The sequence below is a fragment of the Amblyomma maculatum genome, chromosome 1 (assembly GCF_055883805.1).
Source record: "Amblyomma maculatum isolate TAMU_Amacu chromosome 1, ASM5588380v1, whole genome shotgun sequence".
In the NCBI taxonomy this organism is placed as follows: Eukaryota; Metazoa; Arthropoda; class Arachnida; order Ixodida; family Ixodidae; genus Amblyomma; species Amblyomma maculatum.
The window spans coordinates 427,932,614-427,958,550 of record NC_139344.1 but is presented as its reverse complement, the minus strand read 5'-3'; the positions used below and the strand labels follow the sequence as shown (position 1 = coordinate 427,958,550).

General features: G+C 45.3%; 1 protein-coding gene across 4 annotated transcripts in view; it reads right to left on the bottom strand.

Moving 5' to 3' along the window:
• LOC146209321 (polycomb protein EED-like) overlaps positions 1-25,937 on the bottom strand; it is a 48,519-nt gene that overhangs the window by 7,652 nt on the left and 14,930 nt on the right. For all 4 annotated transcript variants that reach the window (XM_084599565.1, XM_084599574.1, XM_084599592.1 and 1 more), the window contains exons 5-11: positions 25,256-25,381; positions 23,966-24,047; positions 19,083-19,174; positions 16,108-16,241; positions 13,106-13,211; positions 10,721-10,873; positions 4,239-4,312 (exon numbers count right to left, since the gene is read on the bottom strand). In XM_084599565.1, the coding sequence (XP_084455691.1) occupies positions 4,239-4,312; positions 10,721-10,873; positions 13,106-13,211; positions 16,108-16,241; positions 19,083-19,174; positions 23,966-24,047; positions 25,256-25,381 (767 nt within the window). The remainder of the gene's footprint in view (positions 1-4,238; positions 4,313-10,720; positions 10,874-13,105; positions 13,212-16,107; positions 16,242-19,082; positions 19,175-23,965; positions 24,048-25,255; positions 25,382-25,937) is intronic.

Below are 25,937 nucleotides of genomic sequence, written 5' to 3'. Positions count from 1 at the left end.
TGCACAAACCGGGTTCGATTTATCACACCGCACTTGGGGCGGACGTAGTCCACTGCCATAAAATGACTGGAAAGCACGATAGCTGCAAATGGCGTTTTAAACAAACAATATTGCAAAGCCGGCGTCATGATCGCAGCTGACCATGTGGTTACGCTGATTCATAGATGCAAAAATAGATGACACTCACAAAAAAAAAAAATCTGTCACTTCTTAACATCTGCAGCCGCCATAGCTTATGCTAGGGCACATGTTCAGCACGACGACAAGGATGCACGACTCTCGCAAAGGGAAAAAAAAGAAACAAGAAAACAAACAAACAAAAAAAAAAAAAAACAATCTGCCGCCGCTTAACGTACGTTCAGCATGATGACACAAGACGCACATCGCACGTCTCCCATGCACAGAGGGTTTACAACAAGCACTGGAGAAAGCATCTGAAGTTCTACAGTAAAACCTCGATAATTCGAACTCGGTTAATTCGAAATCCCGGATAATTAGAAGGTTTTCTGCGGTCCCGTATTTTCCAATGTAAATTTGGCCGGATAATTCGAACAGGCGGCCTGCGCCAGCCCGGTTAATTCGAAAATTTGGACTGCTTTGCGGCAATGCCTGATCCATGTTTCGCCGCAAACTCGGCGAAACGACGGCCCTACGGAGCCGCGAGGCAAAGCCACATAGTAATGGTGATGATTTATAGGCGAAGCGCCCCAGCCGGAGCACTCTCTGCACAAAAATCGGTCCACAGTGCGCCTCGCGCACCACCGAAACACGCGCCTGCAGAGGAGAAGACGTGTTTCACTGCAACACGGCGGGCATACCGGTTTTTATCACGTGACCTCGCCCCCACTCCATCCCTTGGTGTGCTTCGCCCACTCTTCCCCCGTGCCTCCAACGCTGCAAGTACGCCACCACCACCGCCGCGCCGGTCTCGCCTGCGCCATTTCTTTGTGTTGTGCGCTGTGGTTAGGGGTCGGCTACTGTGCCGTTTTTTTGGGCGGGACTGTACAGAAGTGCTAGCTTTGTGACCGTAGCAGTGCAGAAATGCCAAAGTACACGACTTTAACGCTGCAGCAGAAGTTCTGCTTGACTGCTGATCCAGGAAGCAGGCAAGAGCGCTTGTTCGAAGACCGAGTTGGCCGCTTGTTCGAAGACCGAGGATGAGTCCAACGCAGTCGGCTTCGCCAAGTATATCAACATTGAGAGCGAAGAGCAGACTGGCTACTCTGACTTGGAGAGTGAGATCACTGCTGGTACGATGACAGCGACGATAGCGACGACGACACCGACGAGCCTCCCCGAGCACCTGCTCTTGGTGAAGTTATCGGATCGCTGAACGTTATCCGCAGTTTTGTTGAGTGCCGCGGTGGAAGTTCAGAGATGTTTCGTCTATTTGACCAACTCGAGAGCATGACCTTAGGAGCCGCAAACTACCGGACGTGGCAAACCAGCATCTCTGATTACTTTCAGTAGTAATTCAAAATATGCCGAATAAAGATAACACGTTCCTGCAACGAATTTTTTTGCCTAAGTCTTATTTCTTGGTGTGTTCGGTTAATTCGAAAACTCGCTTAATTCGAAGATTTCTCGCGGTCCCGATGACTTCGAATTAAAGAGGTTGTACTGTATCTGCCACGGACTGAGCTGGCTGATCAGTGCCCAAAAGTGGGACATTGAAAAATAGCGAACATTACTGGTCTTGTGGACCTGCATAGAACCAGCTGGAACTGTCATATTGTAATGTTGAGAAAAAGACGTGTGAAGGCTGCAGAGCCAGTAATACAAAGAGCCAGTGTTAACGTAGATAATCAATTACTGCTTGAAGATCAGGATTGGTGCATTCTTGCGAGTCGAACTCCATACAGCTTACTGCGTTGACGAAGCCGTCGTCTTCGCCTGCGTCGGTCGGGGCAGGATCTATGGGAGCCCGCGAAAGACAATCTCCGTCGAAATGTTTACGGCCGAATGTGCAGGTCACCGTGATGTCATATTCTTGTAGGCGCAGACTCCATTGTGCAAGGCACCCTGACGGATCCTTGATACTGGCTAACCAGCAAAGTGCGTGATGATTCGTCACTACTTATAATTGCCCACACGATGGCTAAGCACTTTTTCAGTGGCAGAATAATTGCCATCGATCTTTGACAGTGAATGACTTGCGTAAGCAAGTACATGTTGTTGACCCTTTTGAACCTGAACTAGGATAGCGCCCAAACAAAAATTACTAGCATTGGTGTGTACCTCTGTACAGCGTGTTCATCAAAGTGCGCCAGAATGGGTGGTACTGAAATGAAGATGAGAACTGAAGGCGGCGTTGAAGGTCCTGAAATGCCTGCTGCTGCAGTGTTTAACATTGGAACATCTGCCTTGGTGAGGTACGTAAGCGGTGCGGCGATTTTGGAGAAGTTTGGCACAAAGCGGCGGTAGTATGCACATAACCCGAGGAAGCGCCGAACTTCCTTCTGGTCTCGTGGTGGCAGGAAATTCGCGATGGCAACAGTTTTCTCGGGATCGGAAAGGACCCCTTCCTTGTTGACGACTTGACCTAAAAACTTCAATTCTTCATAGGCGAAGTAACATTTGCCGACCTTTAAATTAAGGTCGGAAGATTTTATAGCTTGCAGCACCGCCTCTAGACGACGAATATGCTTTGCGAAACATGGGGCAAAGAGATCACATCGTCCAGGTATATGAGACACGTCTGCCATTTCAGGTCCCTGAGGACAGTGTCCATAAGCCTTTGAAAGGTCGCTGGCGCAGAGCAAAGGCCGAACGGCATGATATGAAATTCGTAAAACCTGTCTGGAGTGATAAATGTAGTCTTCTCACGATCCCTCTCGTCTACCTTGATTTGCCAGTAACCAGATCTGAGGTTCGTGAAAAAGAAATACTTGGTGTTGCATAGGCGATCTAAAGCGTCGATTCTGGGCAGGAGGTAAACATCTTTTTTAGTTACATTGTTCAATCGTCGGGAGTCAACACAGAACCGTAATGTTCCATTTTTCTTATTGACAAGGACGACAAGTGCCACCCAGGGGCTCTGAGATGGTTGAATAACGTCGTGATCAAGCATTTCTTTAGCTTGAGTGGTAATTGTAGCACGGTCTTTAGATGAGACACGATAGGGTGACTATTGGAGTGGTTGCACTGTATCGTCCGTAACAATATAATGTTTTACGAGGTGTGTTTGACCAGCAGTGACGCAAAATGCAGCTCTGCAGCGATTGAGGAGGTTCCTCAGTATGTTTTGCTCCTTCGGCGGTGGTGCTGGGTTGTTGTCGTACTTTGTGTGCGTCGGCGACTTCCTCTTGTTCCGTTCGAAAATCACAAGTTAAACTGTTCACATCTAGTTTCAGTGATAGCATCAATATAAGAGACAGCTGTTTCCTTATTTAGATACCAATGTTCATTGCTGAAAATGGTGAGAAGTAAGTTCACTTTGTCATCTTCGAGAGAGACAACAGCCAACAGCCCGAGCAACAGCAATGCCACGGTCGAGAAGCAAACGCGGTTTACTCTCGACGACCCCTTCAACCTCCCGGAGGGTGTGTACACAGACAGTCACCATTACACTGGAGCGGGGATGAACAGCAATGTGCTCGTTGAGAATATTGAGCGGCGCCTGCAGCACTGTTAGCTTTGAGGGCATTTTCTGTCGAAAACTGAAACTTCCTGAATTGCAGGACAATGATGGCGCTGTTTTCCATCAGGAAGTCCATACCCAGTATACTGTCTCTGGAGCAATCTGCTAGCACAACAAACGTTGCCAGGAAGGTTTGCACTTGCACCGTGGCGCGCGCTGTGCAGGTTCCTCTAGGTGTAATAAAATGAAGCGGCACGTATCTGTGGGCCATCCCAAGCCGTCGTAACCTTTTTTTAGTGCCATGGCAAATGATCCACTCAGTATGGAATAACCATCAATATCACTGTTGAGTACAGAAAACTCATTCATTCGGCTTTTAAAGGGCAAGGAAAAATGTCAGAATTAACCGAAAACTCAAACTATCAAATATGTGAGAAAAACTGCCAAAAACCATTTGCATTGCAGTAATTTTCACTATGGCTACCTGCATTTAGGATGAAACAGATGTGAGATCGATGTTTTTTCCTGGCTTCGAGTGCTTCGCTCTGTGCACACTGTCGAGAAGGCTTTCTTTACACAAAACGGCTTTGTTGCATTTTGACAATGCTTCAATTTCGTGTTCTTGCACATCCCTAATTAAAATGGCACTGCAACCAACCTGCAAGTGGTTGGGTCGTCCACATCGATGTCCCAGACATAGGTCTTGCCCACCTGGTTCCCCAGCGCCAGGATCTGGGAAAAAGGAATAGGCTGAGTCAAGATATTGAAAAAAAAAATGCTCTGCTGCGTTTTCCTTTTCAAATACTGCAAGACCAACCAAAGCGGGACAACAAAGAACAGCACATGACAGAAGAGCACACAGAAAATAGTATGATGACAAAACAGTGCAGCACTGGGAGAGGGGTGAGCTGTTATAGTCAAACTCTGCAAACTGCAGAGTTTAGGTTGTATGGCACAGTACTCAGAAAAGAATGGTACAGGCGGATGACACGGCTGAGCACTAACTGGATGTAGGGTTGCCTGACATTACATATGGCAGGAGCTGCTAACTCAGGCCTCTCCTTTTACCATATTTACTCGCATAATGCTCGCACCCCCCACATTGGCTGTGAAAAACTGAATTGTTTTTTTTTTCTCGCATAATCATTGCACCACCAAAATTACCACTGCGAGAGTCGTCTGCTAGTAGCAGCAAGCACCATCTTTGGAGCACTACTGAAACTAGCTGACCTAGTTGTGTGCGTGCACTACCAGGCGGCGATAGCATGCTCGAGTATACAGTCGAACCTGGTTATATCGAACCCGGATATATCGAATTTTGGTTATATCGAACTCATGAAATATCCCCTTGAAAATCCCATGTAAAAGTATAGGAAAACCGTGTCATATATCGAACTCAATTTCACCGGTCGTTTGATATATCGAACTCCGCACCACGCACTGGAAAGTGTGCCTTCCACAAAGACGATCGCATTATCCTTGGCCGTTTGCCGCGACGTTTTCAAGCCACGCGCGGAAGGAATGAGAGGGGCAGTTCGGCGACGGCTGGTCTGGGCAGCACCACGTCCATTACCCAAAGGCGCGCGCATCTGCAGTTATCGTTTTCCGCGCGCCAACACATGACGTTTGCAAGCCAAGTGCGTGGGTGTGCCCATCCTTTCGTCAAGCTATCTCTCTCCTTCAGCATGCGCTACGCATGCACCAAGCCAGCTCAGCCCGTTTTCAGACAGGCGTCGGACGCTTTCTCCAGCGTGTATTGCGAACCCTCTGCGTGCGGCGGCGCGGCGGCTGACGTGGCTATGGCGCCTGCGGATGTTAAAAAGCGGCAGCTCTGTTTTTTTTTTTATTTATTCATTTTTTTTTTTTTTTTAGAGAGTCATCCTTTCTTATCGTTGTGCTGTGCGCGCGGCGTAGCGTAAGATATAGCGGCTGCGGATGCTAAGAAGCGGCAGTTTTTTCTTTTTTTTTTCTTGATGTTTAATTTTTTTAAAATCGTTTATCCTTGCATGTATGAATCAGCGAAAGCACGCGGTCAGCTGCTGCGATCATGACGTCCGCCCCTAGCGTGGCGTGATAAATCGAACCAGGCTTGTGCAATCAAGCCATCACGGGCACTCTGCCAAGTTTGCTCCTCGCCACCGCAGGAGCTATCAAAAGATAACCGCGCCCTGACGTTATCGCTGCGCAGCATCTTGGCACACTGCCAATGAGCTGTGGATGAGACGACCGAAACGAACTGACGCGCGCCATCGACAAGCAAGCGAAAATGCTCGTGATTTCTGCAGCCGCGGCGACACAGAAACCTTGTTTTGAGCTGCCGCGGTGGCTCGAGCGGCGAGAGGGACGCAGTTCCAACAAGTTTGAAAATTTTCGCTCTGTCGCTGCCGCTCGTCGCTGAGATCGCTTAGTCGCTTGCATGTGAGCGAGCTGGCCTTAACGCATTTTTTTTTTTTTTAAATTCTCGGGTGCAAAAGTGGAGGGTGGGTTCATTATGCGAGTGGGTTGATTATGCGACAAATACGGTATCATTTTTTTCGCATCGCAAGTGCCGTCACAAGCCGATTTTTGTATATCGAATTATCGATATATCGAACTATTTCACGATCCCCTTTGAGTTCGATATATCCGGGTTCGACTGTATCATCATTATCATCATAGGTTAAGCTCGAGTCGTTGCTTATGTTCCGCTTCTGCCATATTGAGAGGTGTCTCTGTGTCTCCGCTGTCTCATCATTGTTCCATCATTCTGTCCATATTACTTGTTTTCCAAGGGCTGCCAAGTTCTTGGTGCCGCATCACGATGGGGCAGCTGCTTTTAGGCTGAAAACTATCGTGTGTGCGCTAGAGTATGGCAACCACGCTGCCAGCTAGCACTTCGCCGTCGAGTCCTGCGTAGTATGTTACCGAAGACAGCAATTGCAGTGTCGACACGGACTGGGGTCAAGACTCTGATCAATAGTAGAACTGTATGGTCTGCTCTGAACATAACACCATGAAACGTGGGGAGTGATGATCTGCGTGCGGTAAAAAAATTGGTTTTGCAATTCGTGCTTTTGGCGACTCTGTAGTATTTTATAATAAAGGTAAGTTCTGCTTGAAAGTAATATTTTGGTTATTATTACAATAGCTGGCCTGAGAATCCCGATTCACACATAATTAAAATTGCTTTTAGCGCTCCAAAACATTTGCTCAAAAGTTTTTCTCGCATAATTACCGCACCTCCAACTACACATCAATTTTCTGCGATAAAACATGCGAGCATTATGCGAGTAAATACGGTATATGGGAAGGTGGCATCAGATACAGCCTTAGTGTGCAATACTCAAGACTAGAGGGAACAGTGCAGTGACTATATCATGGCAACATGTGCTGCCTCTACAGTTGAAGAGGTTAAATAATTAAAACGAATTCACATCTCATTACTTTACGTGAAATTGCAGCCTCTTTTATTCATATAAAAAAACTTCACAGTAACAAGCAGAATACTTTTTACAATTTTTTCTTTAAACTTAGGCTTTGTCACCTTCCACAAACTTAAGATGGCAACCACAGCACACCAAAACTTCCCACGCCAAAGACAAGTTAGCAGAATATCGGTCATGGTACACAATGCAAAAAACCGCAATCTTCTTAAACGAAATCGCAGATTATTGACTGCAAACTCTGGGTTAGTTTTCATGCAAGCACTGAGCTTACAAGGTGACAAGTGGGAAGTAGCCGTGCTTGTGCCCTTAAAACAAAAAAGACATTATGCAACGCCAACTACGCCGGCCGACTTGCGTGCATGTGCGCGTCGATGGACTCAAGTTCCTCTATTTACTGCTGGAAACAGACGCATCAGAAGAGCCTTTCTGAACTCCACTTGCCCCGTCTTCATCCACCTCTGTGCCTCAGCACACCCTATTCACCTCTCCTGCATGCCCATCCTCTTCAGTAGGAAACATGTCTTTCACTGTCTGCACTGGCGTTCCTTTTGTGCTTGCTGCTCAAAGCGGCGGCACTTTTTCGTCTTAACCTTGAGGGGAGACACTGGTCTTAAAAGAAAATTTTTTATTATTAGAGATATTACAATGAAATTCGGTGTGCATATATTTTTATTCCTGCTTTTCACAAAAATATATTTTGTTTCACTATACAGTCGAACCCGGATCGAACTTGAAGAGGATCGCGAAATAATTCGATATATCGATAATTCGATATACAAAAATCGGCTTGCGACGGCACTTACGATGCCAAAAAACGATACCGCATGTGTCGCGTAATCAACCCACTCGCATAATGAACGCACCCTCCACTTTTGCACCCGAGAATTTGAAAAAAAAAAGAATATGCATTAAGACCAGCTCGCTCACATTTAAGCGATTGAGCGATCTCAGCGACGAGCGGCAGCGAAAAATTTCAAACTTGTTGGAGCTGCGTCCCTCTTGCCGCTCAAGCCACCGCGACAGCTCAATACAAGGTTTCTGTGTCGCTGCGGCAGAAATCGCGATCGTTTTCGCTTGCATGTGGATGGCGCGCGTCACTCCGTTTCGGGCGTCGCATCCGCAGCTCATTTCTTGGCAGCGTGCCAAGATGCTGCGCAGCGATAACGTCACGGCGCGTTTAGGCGCGTTTATCTTTTTATAGCTCCTCCGGTGGCCCGGAGCGAACTTGGCAGAGTGCCCATGATGGCTTGATTGCACAAGCCTGGTTCGATTTATCACGCCGCGCTTGGGGCGGGCGTCATAATCGCAGCAGCAGACCGCGTGTTTCCATTGATCCATACATGCACAGATAAACGGCTCCCACCAAAAAAAAAAAAAAAAAAGCCTGCCGCTTCTTAACGTCCGCAGCCGCCATATCTTACGCTACGTCGCGCGTACAGCACAAGGATAATAAAAAATGACTCTCGCAAAAAAAAGAAAAACAGAGAGCTGCCGCTTCTTAACGTCCGCAGGCGCCATAGCCACGTCAGCCGCCGCGCGCAGAGGGTTCGCAACACACGCTGGAGAAAGCGTCTGACGTCTGTCTGAAAATGGGCTGAGCTGGCTTGGCGCATGCGTAGCGCGTGCTGAAGGAGAGAGATAGCTCGGCAAAAGAATGGGCACACCCATGCACATGGCTTGCAAACGCCATGTGTTGGCGCGCGGGAAACGATAACTGCAGATGCGCGCGCCTTTGGGGAATGGGCGCGGCGCTGTCCAGAACTGTCCCCTCTCATTCCTTCCGCGCGTGGCTTGAAAACGTCACGCGGCAAACGGCCAAGGGTGATGCGATCGTCTTTGGGGAAGGCACACTTTCCAGTGCGTGGTGCGGAGTTCGATATATGACGCGGCTTTCCTATACTTTTACATGGGATTTTCAAGGGGATATTCCGCGAGTTCGATATAACCGGGTTCGACTGTATATCAATTAGTTATCATACTATGAAAACATAACTGACCCCTAATTAGGTCATGTCTTACAGGTCATTAAGACACTTTCCCTGAATATTATTTCGTTCCAATTGAAATGTGGCTGTAGCCAAAGGACTGCCATGTGGAGCTATGCTACCGTATTTACTCGCATAATGATCGCACTCCTAAATTTTGGGGTCAAAATTCGATTTTTTTAATTCCCCGCATAATGATCGCACCTCGAACTTGCCTCCGCCGCCATTTTTGTTTTCATGTCCCGCACCGTTATAGCGGCAGCCGCCTGTTGGTTGATCTGCAGTCATCCCGCAGCAAATGCATTTCGACGAGTGCCCATGATTCCTTGATTAAAATGCGCTTTGCGGCGTTCGCCATTTTGCAATTCGGCAGCATGCTTTGGGGTTTTGTGAGAGTTTACGCAATTTCACCATGGGGCGGTATGCCAGTTAATCAGGATACACTATTGGAAGAAGCAGCGCGAGAAGCTGATGGCTACAAACTAGACACTGCCGGCTTTCCGCGAACCCAAAATGGGCAAATTCCCTAATGTTGAGGAGGTGGTCCTAGAATATGTGAGGGACCTGCGCAAGGATGGTTGTGCAGTGTCATTAGAAATGATACAGACGCAAGCGCGCACAACTGCCAGGAAGCTGGGAATCGCCAATAAGGATTTCCGTGCTAGCTCCGGTTGGACGACACACTTTATGCGATGGAATGGACTTCTCCTGAGGCGGCGGATGTCGTTGTGCCAGCGGCTCCCATCCGCATATAAAAGCAAAGTGATAGACTTCCATCACTTCGTCACTAGACTTCGCGAAAAAAGCGGTTACCTCATGTCGCAAATTGGAAACGCTGATCACTGCAGCTTACTGCTTCGGGACCTCATTCTGTAATATAGTCCAACCCGGATATTTCGACAAGCTCGAAATTTTTCGCTCTTGTTGCTGCCGCTCGTCGCTGAGCACTTGTATGTGAACCGGCCTTAACACTTTTTTCAAATTCTCCAGGGGCAAAAGTGGAGGGTGGGTTATGCGAGTGGGTTGATTATGTGACAAATACGATATAACTTTTCACGATCAGCGTCTAAAAGCGATTTCTGTATATTGAACTATCAATATATCGAACTATTTCGCGATCCCCTTCCAGTTCGATATATCCGGGTTCGACTGTAAATACTTTTTTGAACTGTATTCTTTTAAAGACTTGTGGTTGTGAGCCCTCTAGCACATCATGGCATTTCAGTGCAGTATGTGCTCATTCCAGCCACTTGTGATCACCTCACACGAGAAGCATGCAGCATGGCTCTGAAGAATGTAAGCTTATTTTGTGTCCGACAGCTGACACTGATCTGAAATGCCGGGTGACTAGTAGCTTGGATCTCATAAAAAACAATGCTGCGCTCTTATTACAAGTTCTGACTGCCATATTACTGTCCTGTCATCTGTCTTAGAATGGACAGTGTACAGACCACAAAACTCGAATTTGATGCTGTAACGCAGAAGCTAGCTAATGCCAACACATGAGAGCCCTGGTGTCAGGCGCCCAGCTTCAGTGACGAATGAATCCACTTTGAAACTGTAAGATCTGCTTCTAGAAAAAGTCCTAGATTTCAGCTGAAGTAACCTGCCACAGAGGGATCTGTTATTTTCACGTGTTTCTACTTCAGTATCTGCACGATCATTTAACTAAACAAGGCAAAAAAAAAAAAAAAAAGCTGGAAGGCAAATGCAGTGCATCGTCCCCTTGCCTTCTGCTCAAAGTCCATGGAGAAGCGCATGAACCAGATATTGCACTCGCGGTACTCGAACCGGTGCAGCACCGTCACATTGGTGTCCGTGTGCCGGACCTCCAGCTGCTCCAGCAGGCCAGGCTTCCAGCAGACTATGCAGTTCTCACAGGACTGCATCACACACACACAGGAAGGGAAAGTCATTAATGCCACAGTGTTTTAGTCACAGTTGGTTAGCTCAATTATTCAACGTAAGCTGCATTTCAAACCCAATTCCAGGGCGATGATAAATTAACACCACAAATCATCAAAATACAATTCAAAAAAAGAAACAATTCTTTAACAGCAGCTCACAGCCTACAAGGTGAACTGCACTAACTAATAACAGCAGTAAATGCAGTCAATATTTAAATGCTTCCCTTCTTCAACAAGTCAGAGACATAAAATCTTTCTCTTGCAATTTAGTGCCGTTATTAACTTGTAGTACAGGTAAGAAAAGAATACTCTCTTCCCATGGAGAAGCACTGCGTGCTGAGTGATGAATACTGGCAGAGCTTCACTGCAAGACTAATGCTGTATTCAATCATAGCTAGGGCGCCTAGTTTCCTGCAATTTTGCAAAAAGTCACGGACTGAAGCATTTCGCTCGAATTCATGATTTCACAGCCACATTCTCTTTTTTTGATGCTATGGTTGCTGTTTGGACATCACTGAGAATGATAGTATGATGAAAAAAATTACTGTTGTACCTAATTTGCATGAATACAACCAGAAGGAGAGCTTGACAACAAATATATCTTCAGATGAGCGTCCCACAATACAGTGAAGTAAAATCTGCAACACTGCAATGCAAACAGCCTTCCTGGCCCAGCAGCTGTTGTCAGTGCCATGCCACTGCTACTCAGTGTTTCCAGCTACCTGGTCCTGTACTCTTTTACCGTGCTTTGCTTTGCTTCTCTACTCAACTCTTTTCAGCAAGTTTTTCTCAGTAACCCACACCGTTTTCTTTGTGTAACCACAGGCACCATCTGCCTTGCACCTGAAGGTCGCGGCTTTGCCCCACAGTGGTTGAAAGGTTGGCTTCTGATAGAGGCGCCTCTGAAAAAAACAAACTTAAAAAACCAGAGGCCACTATCCTGAATGTGAGGTGAACTCTCGTGCAGAATTTCATGGATTCTTTGTTCTGCTCGTGCTTCTCTTTGCATTAGTACCATATTTTATTCCAGGAAAACGAACATTATGCTCTAATGCCCAAGGTACAAGTGAAAAGCAATGCTGCAGCCAATGAACTGAGCTCATTTAATTAGCAGACCGAACCACGGGCTTGCTGGCATGTGACAGGCCGCTGCAAGAAGAGAGTCACTAGCGAGTGGGTACCGCATTCTTGCTTTTAGGCTACTGGTAAGCTTAGCTACCGCCATGTTTTCTATTTCAAACTATCAGTGTATCAAATTACGTCATTATCACCTTCCAGTTCAACATATCTGGGTTTGATTGTGTACACTTCGACAAAACAAAAACCAGAAGAATGAATCTCCATCTTTAAAGGTATGACACGACAGCGTTAACAGTTCTCGTCAGCGGCTTTCTGGGAATCCTTGTCCTTTATACTCACCCCTCACCAGCATGCACTCGAGACGTGCTTACAAGCATGCAAGTGATGATTTGAGCTGTTGGTTCAAATCTGCCGTCGTTTCAAAAGCACACCAAGGGTAACCTAAGTTGTTCGTTCAACTCTCTCACAATTCAGTGATTTGCTTCATGTTTGTGAGAGATGGCGCTTACTCCCTTTACTAGCCTATTTCATATTTCACACATACCTGTCAGCATACAGCCTTAAGCTGTTACATCATGTGAAAAACCACCTAACATATCTTATAAAGCCCAAAAAGTGTTTCAAATTGGGCTAGATGGTGATTAATGCATTCAAACATGTTGCACTTTTGAAAAACTTGAACACAAAAGTTTTTCGAAAGTCAATGATGTTTGAACTATAAAGCCACGTTTTAACCATGCCACACGAATGTGCCTGCGTGGCCTGGGGTAGCGTGTCTAAGTATACAAGGTGCCCAAGATATGATTCTTATCGCATCCTCCGCAAACTTTTTTTCAGCGCAATTCATTTACTTATCTATTCCCCTACTCCGCACATAACTTTCCGACCAATCCAGATTTTCTCGACACACTGGAAGCCTCTCACTGAATGGGACGGGAGCCTTAATGCTGCACATTAAAACATGCATTATAGAAATCAACTGAAAAACAATGCAATGCAGCAAAGAATATTTACAGTGTGCTGCTCCTGCATTGCCTACCAAGTGTTCAGACTCATTTCGATACACACACATGCACAATTTTCTCACATTAAACCAAGCTGCCATGTGCCGCTATGCAAGCATCATACCTTGGAGAGGACGAAGTTACCCAGCCATCGGACACAGTCAACATAGTTTCGATGGATGTCGCGAGTGGTGAAGTCGGGGTAGTGTTGCCGCAACGTGGGAAACGGCCTGCGGTGTAAAAAAAATAAGAATGGGAGAGCCCCCTGATGAAGAGTTTGATATCAGGCAGAGATTGGTCAGCCAACGCAAACATAATAAACAGCAATACTGTCCACAGCAACACCCACTAAAATGACACTATTTTCAGCATCAGGTGATGACACTTCGTATGAAAAGTTGAAAGCAGTACAATTGTTCTTGTGGCACTGAAGAGACTCTTAAGTTCTGAGTGAACACTGGTGCAAGTTATTTTGTTACATCTAAAGTAAGCAGAACATTTGACAAGACATCTCATACTTACAAACCACTACACTACTACTGTGCAAGATTTACATTACCAAAGTTGATCCCATAGAATTAGAGAATAGACCGTGGCATATTTCATGGGTTCACATTGACAGTTCTCCCATATAATTCCTTCAACCAGGTCTCTTGTGAACGCTTTGCTGATAGGTTATTAAATAAATTACAAGGATTCAACGCTGCTGAACCAAATATTGAGCGAAAGCATTAGCTGCGGGTGACCGAGCGTTCTTCTTCTTCTCTTTTTCTTCTTCCTCAGCCAACATAAAAAGCCCCGGTTTAACCAACCTATATGAAAGTGCCTTAGTGGCCTATAGGGGTAATGTGAATGCCAGGGTCCTAGCAGGCTGATTCTGACATAACCGTCCCATGTGAAACGAGAGACCCAAGTTGGCAGCTCCTGCCAGCCCACGTGGGATGTGACGTCACAGCATCAAGTGGGTAAGACGTACGTGGCTACCGCCGCGCTACGCAGAAGGCTCGAAACCTAGAGTAGTATTGCTTTCGCAATAAAATGAACCAGCTGTTTAAAAAAAACTGTGCTTGCCCTGTTACTTAACAATCAACCAGTTATTAAAAAGAAGCAGTGCTTGTCCTAAGCTCCTGCTAGTTTCTTTTTGCTTGTAAACACAAGGACATGCTACTGGGTAGCCACCACTCTTGTGTGAGGGTTCTTGCCCATTAGAGCACTTGGCAGGAAGCACGCACACACACAAAAAAAAGACAAGGCGACAGAGGAAATGAGAAACGTTAAGTCACCACTGCTAACATCACCAAATCCACCTAGTGACTAGTTAGTGAACCTAACCATCCAATGGATCTCTAATTTTAGACAATCAGGGACTACCCTGCTTGCACTGTGACAGTGCATCTTACTAAATAAAGACACCTTGTACAGAGCAAGAAATGCTGACAATGACCAAAGACTGACAAATGCAACATGCTTTGTAATATTGAACTTCTCGCTTGCCTGCCAACTAATTTCCACAATGGACCCTTTGCACAAATGTTAAGCCGGCTGCACCTGAACAGTGCATGCCTTGCCAGTGGTGAAAAAGCAAACATGCAAAATTTTGTACCACAGCTGTACTTTCTGTGCTTTATGCAGTAATAACAGCAATTTTAGCTTTATATTCTTGTTTTATAGGTGGCCACTGGTGCCATGGCTAGAGTAGCATGCAGTCAATGCGAGAAGACTGAATTTTAATTACATGGAGTTTTATGACGCAAAAGCAACTTTGGCTATGCTGTGACAGACACGAACAAAGAGTGCATTAATAAGCAGGCCAAAACTAACACTAAGGTGAATCCAGTCCGAGGGGTTAGATATAAAGAACGTTATATATTTACTGTTCTTGAGGCAAGGCAATAGTGTACACATCAAGCATAAAAGGCAACTATTACTGCACATTTATGTGGGATGAGCGATAATGATTTGGTTAATTACTGGTTGTGCCTTGTATACTAAACTGATATGACAAAATAAATCTACCCAGCTTTTAATCTTTGTAGAAATTGATCTGAGGCTCTTTGTGAGCTTCAGTGTCTGTCCAAATGCAAACTGCACATTTACTGCCGAGAAAGTTGCATTTACACCTTTTGCTGCTGCCCAATTCAAGTTCGTCAAATCAAGGCTGAAACAGGCTTCCGAGATCGAAGTGAATGACACTGCTGTCTAGCCTCAGCGATTTGTGGCCTCTTCAAATTTAAAAAAAAAAAAAAAAAAAAAGGACGGAGCCAGGCAATATCAGGAAGTTATTTAAAAAAAGCTCAGAGTCGTGGCACCTATGGGCAGTGTTGATATGACCCAATTTCTAGCTAGCAAACAGGCTTATGCAAGTTGACAGGCATGCGATTTTTCTCTCCAAGGCCAGGTTCACTTCTTCACTCTCACAGGAAGCAGTAATGAAAACAAATTTTAACTGCCGCAGCAAAGCTCTTTCAGTAAGCCTTTTTACAGCTTTCTATCGTGATTTTCTCAGCTGCTTACTAGTCTGGGCAGCCAAAAATAGCCATTATGCACATCTTATGCCCATTTTGGCAAGCATAATCTAATTCACGCATAATTACATAGAATGCTATGCAACTATTCACACCTGTATGAAACAAGAAGTTTTTTGACCCCCGATTTTATTATGCCAGATTTCTGCCTTATTTTATATGCCAATTCACACAATTTTCACCATAAATTCACAGTTTCGCTTTCATTATTATTCATTACTATCAGCATCAGGCTTCCAGTGAAAACAGTCACTGTTTGTATACTTACCCAGAATGACACATAAACAATTCGAAACAAAAAAGCAAACAAGACACCAGCCACATTATCAGAAGTGACATGTGCAATAATCACAAGCAACTGCCCAACGCCACAGCCGACGCAGCCAATAAATTTCTGCCATTCAATCATTGCACTGTGAATCCTTTGGCTGAAGAGAACTGCCTGCATACAACGGATGAAAGACAAGTGTGCAGAGGAAATGCTTATACTCAGCAGATGAGTTCAGAGTATCCATAAGTGTCATCGCTCTTGTTTTGGACAACAGCCCCACGAGAGGAGAGAGGGGCTACACAAGGCAAAGAGCTGAGCAGTGGCCAGCACCTCTGTGACTTGGAGGCGCAGAAGACGTGCGACTCCCGGATGGCCTTGTGGAACTGGTCCGTGTCCAGCTTCCACAGCTTCAGGGAATGGTCCATGCCGCACGACATGATCTTCTGCCCCAGCAGGTCAAAGTCCTGCACGTGCACGCAAGGCCGCCAGGAGTCATCCCTTCAAGCAAGCAAGCACTAACCCAACAAAGCGAGAAATGCCCGGAGAGGAATCGAGAGGCCCCACACACCTCCGCATAAGACTCTGGAAAGATGTATATATACCACAAGGTCTGTAAATAGTAGGGGTGTCCGAAGATTTGAAATTTCTAATATGATTTGGATATGGCTGTTATTCAATTCATATTCGCACTCTAAAAACTGATATTGGGATTTTCCAAGCATTTGAGAATCTCTGAACAATCCGCAATGCTACACCATGTGGACTGAGCAGTGAAGCATCCTCAAAATGCGATGGGGCCGTTTTGTTAAAAGGGCCTTACTGTTAGTGCGTGCAAAGTGAAGTACCTCGCGAAACCAGGGATGAATGCCGTTCTCGCTTCAGTTTGATCTCGATAACCATCATGCAGATGTTCATCAGATATTAATTTCTGTGATGGAAACGGTTTTCGGCAGTTCTTTCAGGCCCATTTGAACACTCAGTAATTCAGACAACCTTCCTGGTCCCTTGAACACTGAATTAGTAAGAGTATACTGTATTCAGCAGCAATATGACAGCTCCACCCTATTTCATGCAGGTCTTTTCTGTACTTTAAAAAAGCAGTGCGCCAAATCTTCTAATAAAATGTATGCTAAGTTTTGCACTGGGATATGCACTTCTGTGAATTCTGAAATGGGAATTCTGAAATCAGCCCCGCCAGGGTAGCACAGTGGTTAGGCCACTCGACTACTGTACCCAAGAATTCAGGATCGAATCCCGGCCATGGTGGTCTCTTTTAAACAGAGGCAAAAAGCAAGGCACCCATGTCATGTGCAATGTCAGTGCACGTTAAAGAGCCCCAGGTGGTCGAAATTTCCGAAGCCCTCCACTACGACATCTATCATAGCCCGAGTCTCTTTGTGGCGCTAAACACCACAAACCAAACCAAACCAATATAGATAAGACAAAAATTGTTCGTACTTTTACATATCTCTATTTTTTTATACTGAGCTGATATGTTCAATATTTAATTTAATATTCAAAAGCATTTTTTCTCACATTTGAATTTAATTCACATTTGAAAATTTTAATATTCACACACCCCTATTAACTTTTTCGCTGTCACGAACATTTTCGCGCTTCCCCCTTACTGTCACCGACGTACCGGTACGTTCTCTATCATGCGTTCAAAAGTTCGCGACTGAGTGCAAAGCTGTTGCGCTTGGACTGGCAGCACCATCTGTCAAACCTTTCTACAAGTTCGTATTTTTGCCCCGCGCTGTGCTGGTACGTATATATTGAAGAGTAGGAGCGACCGCGCCCACTCCCGCCATCACCTTTGCTGGGGGCGTGGTCGCTCTGCGCGCGCCAAGCGATCACACAGCGCGCGCATGCGGTTACAGATTCAAGGGTTGTTCTGCCATCTGCAGAATATCCTTTTCGAAAAAAAAAAAAAAGAAGAAAAAAAGAAAAGAAAACACGAATGGTTCTCTTATAAGCAGCAGCATACCGTATAAACGCGTGTAAGCGCCACACTTTTTTTTTTTTTTTCAGATTTGCGGCCAATTTTAGGGATGCAGTGCATACATGATAACTGATTTATTGAAATAAATCAGCTTTGAAGTTAGTGCAACATTTTCATTTGAGGTTTTGCTTGTCTACACATGTGCCTACTGCCAAGGTACACCATTTTCATACCTATGTTTGACCAGTGGCTTATAATTGCTGATTTCTCATTACAATAATATTTCAAAGTAACAAACAATTTTTTGCGGTCCCACAGGATTCGTTATATCGAGATCTGACTGGTGACACATTCACTGATTGGTTTCCTATGCCGAGAGTATGGGCCGCACCCCGAGAATTGGCCCCCGAATCTGGAAAAAAAGTATGGCCCTTACACGCATTTACACAGTATGTATAATAGTTTCGTGGGATGTGGCCTGATCAAGTAAGGTCAGAAGCTGGTTGTCATTTTGAATCCATGCACCAAAGAAAAAAATTCTAGAGACAGCACAGCTCTCTTGTGCAGTGGCAAGCGAAGCTGATATGTTCACACCACCATGGGATGGACACCCAGTGGTGACTTTCAAGGTGAGAGACTTCAGACGCTGAAACAGACCTTCCACTCTGCCAGAAGGCAGAGTGGAAGGTCTGTTTCAGCGTCTCTAAAATGTGTACTGCAGGTGCGAGTGGAGTGTGTAGCAAAGCAAAGCATTGTGGTTATTACATGAAAATGGACAGACATAGAGCCAACAGAGTGCATAGACAGATGGTCATACAAAGATCACAGGTGAGTGCTTCGCCTACCATGCCAACTGGGGTAGCACAAGTGTCGGTGCAATTTGCCAGGCCATCCAGCAGACCCCATTTAGCCCAAAATAGACGTCAAATGCAGCCCGCTGCCGCCTCAAAAAAAGCTCGGCAAAAGGACTACAAAGGTCTGCGTGTCAACACAACCAGATGCCTGTCTCAAATGTCGCACCTGACAACCTAACTTCCCACTCGGGCTATATGCACGTGCAGAGGTACTAATATGCACGAAGGCACAATTCTCAACATAGCTTCCTTGAAATTCTGACTAAAATCAACCAGCTGTCTGCATTGCCTCATCACCCTGTTAATACTGTGCACATAAGTAAATAGTAAATAATATTACTGCTGTGTCTCAAGACTCAAAAACTTTACATTGCAGAGCTGCTTCTAGGCTCGTATGCATAGTTCACTGAAAGGCGTCCATGCTAAAGTGTACTAGAAAAGCACTGTAACAATGCCTATATAGAAAGCAGGCCCAGTAACCATGGGAAAGCAAACAAGTATTCACGCACTGCACTCAGGACTTCATCACGGTGCCCCTCGACTCCACCAAAAATGGCAATGCATTGGTCCGTCTTGACGTTCCACAGCCGGAGGGTGTGGTCTGCAAGATAATTAAAAAACACGCATCAAAACAGGCAGGCATACAGCAGAAAACTGTTGTCTCGATCTGCCGGCCTGAACAGACTAGCCTAGAAGATGCATGGGATGCGGCATGTGATCCTAGCCACTGCGCTCCACAACAGGCTTGAGGCTAGTTTTGGAATAACAGCACAAAGGACGAGGACGAAGATCAGAAGGACACAAATACAGCGCTTACTGACAACTGATTTTATTTCCAGAAGTTGGCAAGTATATATACATCGCTTGAAGCGCGACAGAAAAACAGATAAAACAGATGCAATGCGCATGCTGAAACCTAATCTGCCTAATACTGGAAGTAGTAGGCGAATATGTCTACTTAGGACAGGTAGTAACCGACGATCCGGACCACGAAAAGGAAATAACAAGAAGAATAAGATTGGGATGGAGCGCATTTGGCAAGCACTTGCAGATTATGACTAGCACTGCATATACAGGGTGGCCAGTTTTTCTAGCACGATATCCCCCCCGTCCTTCAGCAAATCTGTAGTTACCTAATCCTCTCCAGCTGATTTCCCCCTTGCTAAGCAACTTGGGGGATGAACTGCAAATAATGATTGATGACCTAGACAGGAAAAGTAGAAAGGTAGGCTTGAAAATCAATATGCAGAAGACTAAGGTAATGTTCAACAGCCTCGGGAAGGAACAGCAGTTTACATTAGGTAGCGAAATACTGGAAGTAGTAGGCTAATATGTCTACTTAGGACAGGTAGTAACCGACGATCCGGACCACGAAAAGGAAATAACAAGAAGGATAAGATTGGGATGGAGCGCATTTGGCAAGCACTTGCAGATTACGACTAGCAGCTTACCGGTATCGCTCAAGAGGAAAGTATACAACAGTTGCATCTTACCTGTACTCACCTATCGGGCTGAAACGTGGAGGCTAACCAAGAGAGTTCTACTTAAGTTGAGGACAACCCAGAGGGCTATGGAACGAAAAATGGTAGGGGTAACATTAAGAGATAGAAAGCGGGCAGTGTGGGTCAGAGAAATAACTCAAGTTACCGACATTCTAGTGGAAATTAAGAAGAAATGGACATGGGCAGGACATGTAGCGCGAAGAGAGGATAACCGATGGTCGCTGAGGGTAACAAACTGGATTCCAAGGGAAGGAAAGCGTAGCAGGGGGCGGCAGAAAGTTAGGTGGGCGGATGAGATTAAGAAGTTCGCAGGGGTCAAGTGGATGCAGCTAGCACAGAACCGGGTTAAGTGTAGAAATATGGGAGAGGCCTTCACCCTGCAGTGGGTATAATCAGGCTGATGATGATAATGATGATGAAATTACAGTCGAACCCGGATATATCGAACTTGAAGGGGATTGCGAAATAGTTCGATTTATCGATAATTCAAGATACAAAAGTCGTCTGGAGACACCACTTGCGATCGTGAAAAATACTGTATTTGTCACGCAATCAACCCACTCGCATAGTAAACCCACCCCCCACTTTTGCCCCCGAAAATTTGAGAAAAACAAAAAAGTATTCGGTGGCGCGTCCCTCTGTTTTGCTCTGTTTTGACCGTCGCATCCGCAGCTCATTTATTGGCAGCGTGCCAAGATACTACGCAGCAATAACGTCACGGCGTGTTTCTTCTTTTGACTATACTTTTTGACAGATCCTGCGGTGGCAGGGAGCGAACTTGGCAGAGTTCCGGTGATGGCTTGATTGCACGAGCCTGGTTAGATTAACCACGCCGCACTTGGGGCAGGCGAAGTCCACTGCCACAAAATCATTGGAGTGATAGCTGCAAATGTCATTTGAAGCGAACAATGCTAAAAGTCGGTGCTATGATTGCAGCTGACCGCATGCTTTCGTTGATTCATGGATGTAAGAATGGACGACTCTCAAGAAAAAAAAAAGAAAAAGAAAGACTTGCCGCAACAGCAATAGCTTACGCAGTGCCGCACGTTCAGCACAAGTGGCACTGGACCTTTCGCCGAACAACCCATCTTCATACATTGCATGGACTCAAGAGCCTTATCATCGCTCTCTCTTGAACTTTATTCGAACAGCTAACCTTTTTTCTTTCATTTATTACCCCTTTATTTTTTAGATATTCAATTATGGCCCTGAGGCAAAAAACGTGATAAAAAAAAAAGTAAGGCCGACTCTCACAAAAGAGAAAAAAAGCTGCTTCTCAGCGTCCACAACCGCCATAGCATACGCTACACTGAACGTTCAGCACGACGACGAAGATGAACGACTCCCGCAAAAAAAGCAACTACAAAGAACTGCCGCTTCTTAGCGTCCATAGCTGCCGTAGCTTACGCACGTTCAGCACAATGACACGAGATGCGCATCGCACATCAACCGCCGCGCACGGCATTCACAACACACTGGAGAAAGCGTCTGTCACGGGCTGAGCTGGCTTGTCCGCGCATGCGTCGTGCGTGCTGTAGCAGAAGGGTGGGTCAATGACTCAATGATGTCGCGTAAAATCTAAAGTTCATTAGCAGTTAGCTCGTCATGCTTCATTCAGCCTTGCAATTAAAGCAGTGCTTTTATACTCGACATAAGCGAGGCAACTATGTAATACTAGCATTGCTATGGCTTCACTCAAAGGTTCGCCATTGATGTTCAGCGGCGACTTTTGCATTGAGTAGAGTGAACAATGCCTCAGTATTCAGATATCGTCGATATCGTTAAACATTGAGATGGTTCAAATCGATTCGGAGACATCCAGTATGGCTCAGCTGGTAGCCATCAACATTGCATCAGAACTCAAAAATCCTTTGCACACTTGAAACATACTGGCAACGCCCGTGAAAAGCGCTCCCAAGCACTTGGCAGACCACTTCTTGCCCCCTCAAGATGGCCGCCGCAGGCTTCACCCCAGCTCATTGGCCCGTATAGGGGGCTTCCACTCCAGAAGTTTTATATATATAACCTCCTCAGAGCACACCCTTGCGCTTCGCTCTATCGCGTTTTTCCCTTCTCCCGAACACCACGGCTTTATTGGTTTCCTCTCGTTCCTTCACGCACATGGCTTGCAAATGTCACATGCTGGCCCATGGCAGCAATCACCGCAGATGTGCGCGCCTTTGGGGAAAGGGTGCGGCGCTGCCCTAGGCCAGCCGTCGCCGAACTGTGCCTTCTCATTACTTCTGCACATGGTTTTCACGCCTGAAAACGTCACGCGGTAGAGCCGAGGGTGATGCGATCGTCTTTGGGGAAGGCGCACCGTCCAATGCGTGGTGCGTAGTTCGATATATCGAACGACCGGTGAAATTGAGTTCGATATACGACGCAGCTTTCCTATACTTTTACATGGGATTTTCAAGGGGATATTCCATGAGATCGATATAACCAAAATTCACATTACCTGGGTTCGATATTTTCGGGTTCGACAGTATTAGCATCTACTTCAAGTGAAGCCATTTGAGAGAAAATTATTAGCTCTTTTACAGATTCAAGTTTCTCCCGACTACCTGAACACACTTGAGTATCTCATTTGCTTAGGCGCTGTTCTGTGTTCTTCTTTTACTGTGGCGCTTTTGTGAAATATAATCATGTAGTATAAGAATTGGCTAAAATCAATGCAGTTTAACTGCACCCTGGAATGTTTACAAGGCAAATAAGAACCATAGCCAATTCTTACTCAAAGGATTTCAAGTCTGAACGACTGCTTGTGCATTGCAAACTCTAGCAGTGACACAAATGCCACCTGATGAGCAAATGCTGTAACCTCATGGAGCATGAAACTTACGGAAAAAAATTCCTTATTATTATAGCCATACACATGAAAATGATACTGAAATGATACTTACAGCACAACATAGTACAGTATTCAAGCATGCCTTTCTGCTGCTATGCTTGGTTATGATGTAAGCAAATTCAGTGCACTTCAAGCTTTCATTCTTCCAAAGCATTTGATGCCTGGCATTCCAACCAGTGCCTAGCCCTCCACAGCACCCTAACATGCCCGAGGCTCTCCTCAGATACTGGATGGCCACTGCACTGCACTGCTTCTGGTTTGTTCTGCTTCTGGTTTAGGTAAACACTAAGCAGACTAAGAACCACAGGCGGCGCAGCAATGGTCCTTTATGAACACAACAGATGAGCAAATATCAATTACCCATTCAACACAGTTGACAGAGGAGGTCAAAAGGGTAATACCGCAGCTTACAGAAGCACGCAATGGGTGTTTAACCATTGTAACGTACAACATTGGCGACATATTGAATGACAAAAAATTTATCTTGCACCAGAATACCACTGCTTAACAAAGAAAAAAAGACATGCAAAAATAGGCAATGCAATCAGGACTAGGAGTTCATCACTGATGTAATGAAAGCAATCATGCAGCCACCAGTAGTGAACTACAGGGAACAGCGCAGTGCACAGCACAAATATTTCTTGCTTGCAAGAAAAACGCTTCGGGCACGCGCGGCTGCGCCAGAGTCCAAGTGCTAAAAGCAGTCTTTTTCTATATGACGGAAGACCCAGTAAAGCATTTCAGACAGAATGTACACCCCACTGCAGTAGCTCGAATGCTGAACCTAAGAATATGAGTTCAATCCTGGTCGCAGCAGTAGTTTTCAACGGAGACTAAAAGAAAAGTATCTGTGTACTATGTTCACTGCATCAGGAGGTCTAGATTTAAACCTCCTGAGGCTTAAATTTAAAACTTCAGAACTAGGGAGGTTTAAATTATTGGAGCCCTCTACTACAGCGTCTCTCGAAGCCTGAATCCCAAACAATGACCACTCAGAATAGGTAATTTTAAAATAACAATCTTGAGAGCCACCTACCCTTGCTGACTGAGAGAAGAAGGTTGACATCATGGGGATGAAACTTGAGCTCGTTGATGGCGTTCCCATGACCAACATAGTGCTGAAAAATAATGAGGTCACACTGTTTTACCAAGGCCTGAACTTAGGCTGTGAGTGATCTAGCCAAAACATCGATCAGTGAGAGAATACATTTTTTTCCAGCTACCAGTCTAACACTAGCCCTTTCACAAACCTTTTTTTTTTCTCATCTCAAGGTAATGCCCCAGTCCACAAGTATCACATCAGGCGCTGCACACCAGGTCTAGCAATTTTTTCTGTTTTAATAATTGAGGAAGCATGCCTTATCTAGAAGATGGAGCAGAAAAAGTATCAGCTAGGAAGAGAAGCAGCTTATTTTTCCTTCACAATCAACATAACATGAAAAAGAAGTTGTGGAATACTCAAGGACTTAAGAGGGGTTTAAGGGGACAGAACACTGGCCAAAATATGTCATGAGATTATGGTGAAGATGAAAAGATCTTGCCTCATATAGTACACATCGAGCACTACAAAATCAAGGAAAAGAGGCTTTACAATTTTATTTTGCCATTGGAAATCGCAATCTAGCGAAGAAACCCTATTACTTTCACTGTAGTACCCCACGTGACTACTTCTCAGCAAAATATAGCCGATTTTTTTTCTAAAACTGCTTGTTGTAATTTATTATATTTGCCAACTGCTGCCAATTAGGGCTTCTCCTTTGGGTGGGATTCAGAACTTTTGGGACCCCTGTATCTTGTATAAGGAATGCTACTCTTAGTCCCTTAGGCCTTAGACCCTTTGTACGGACTGTTCAAAGCAGGGCTTGCCCAGCTATATACGTCAGGCGGTCTTTCACATAATGGGTTAGCTTAAGATTATGCTAATGAGTACACGTGAGACCACAGATTATAGGATTACTGATTAGGCAATTAGCAAAGTGCACATTTGTAAAAAAGGATCTGCAAGAGGCGTGCAGCTGGGAGCAGAGGCATGACCGCAGTACTGCAGTAAGGCACTACATGCAATAATCAGAGGTGACAGGTTCAGACTTCAAAGACAGTGTGACTGCATCTTGTACTAATTTCTATGAAATTATCTTCTACCTGAACTGATTCCCCACCCTGGTCAACACTCCACCGCAAAAACAAAAATTACATCCCACCGACAAAAAAGTTAAGATAAACACTGCACATGGTGACAGTTGTCTGCATAAATGAATTTATGCAGTTTGTAGCACTACTGTTACTCCCTCCTTCATCTCCTTGGCGAGGTACAAGATTCACACACCTTGATGCACTTCATGGCTGCTGGACTGATGATGCGGATGACACCTCTGGACCCTGCCACAGCCAGCAGGGGGTAGCCCGTCACGTCATCGTACGACCAGGCACAGGTGTAGAAGTTCTCTTCAGGCTGAGCCACACGATGCAGTCCGAGTCAAAGGTCACAGCATCAACAAGTGGCCACACAGTACTAAGGCTGCAGTCCTGGAGTTGGTGCAGCGGTCTCTCCACTTTTGCGTATTCCAGCTTTTAACAGTGCATTGGGGCAAGTCATGTAACGCGACCTCCCTGAGAACACAATTCCATTTCACTGTGCTTTCACTACATTTACTACCCCCTTTACAGGCTGCGCATTGAAGTCCTCAAAGCAGCTTTAGATCAAGGAGATTATTAAAGCGAAAATCTTGCCTGGCTATGTTTGCGAAACCGTGTCTGCAAAATGTGGAAGCAAAACATGGATGCAAAATGTAATGTGTGATATGACGTCAATTAAGATGAGACTGTTAGTCATGACTATGTATGTAATGACAAAAGATATATAAATGTCATGTAATGCCTAGTCATGTAATGTGAGTTATAGTTTAGCCATGAGTCAGTCACTTGTTATGAGTCAGTCAGATCGAGCTTGTGTAAGTCAAAGTCTTGCCCATGACTAGTGCCTAGCACGACACTCAAAAGTGCCGAGT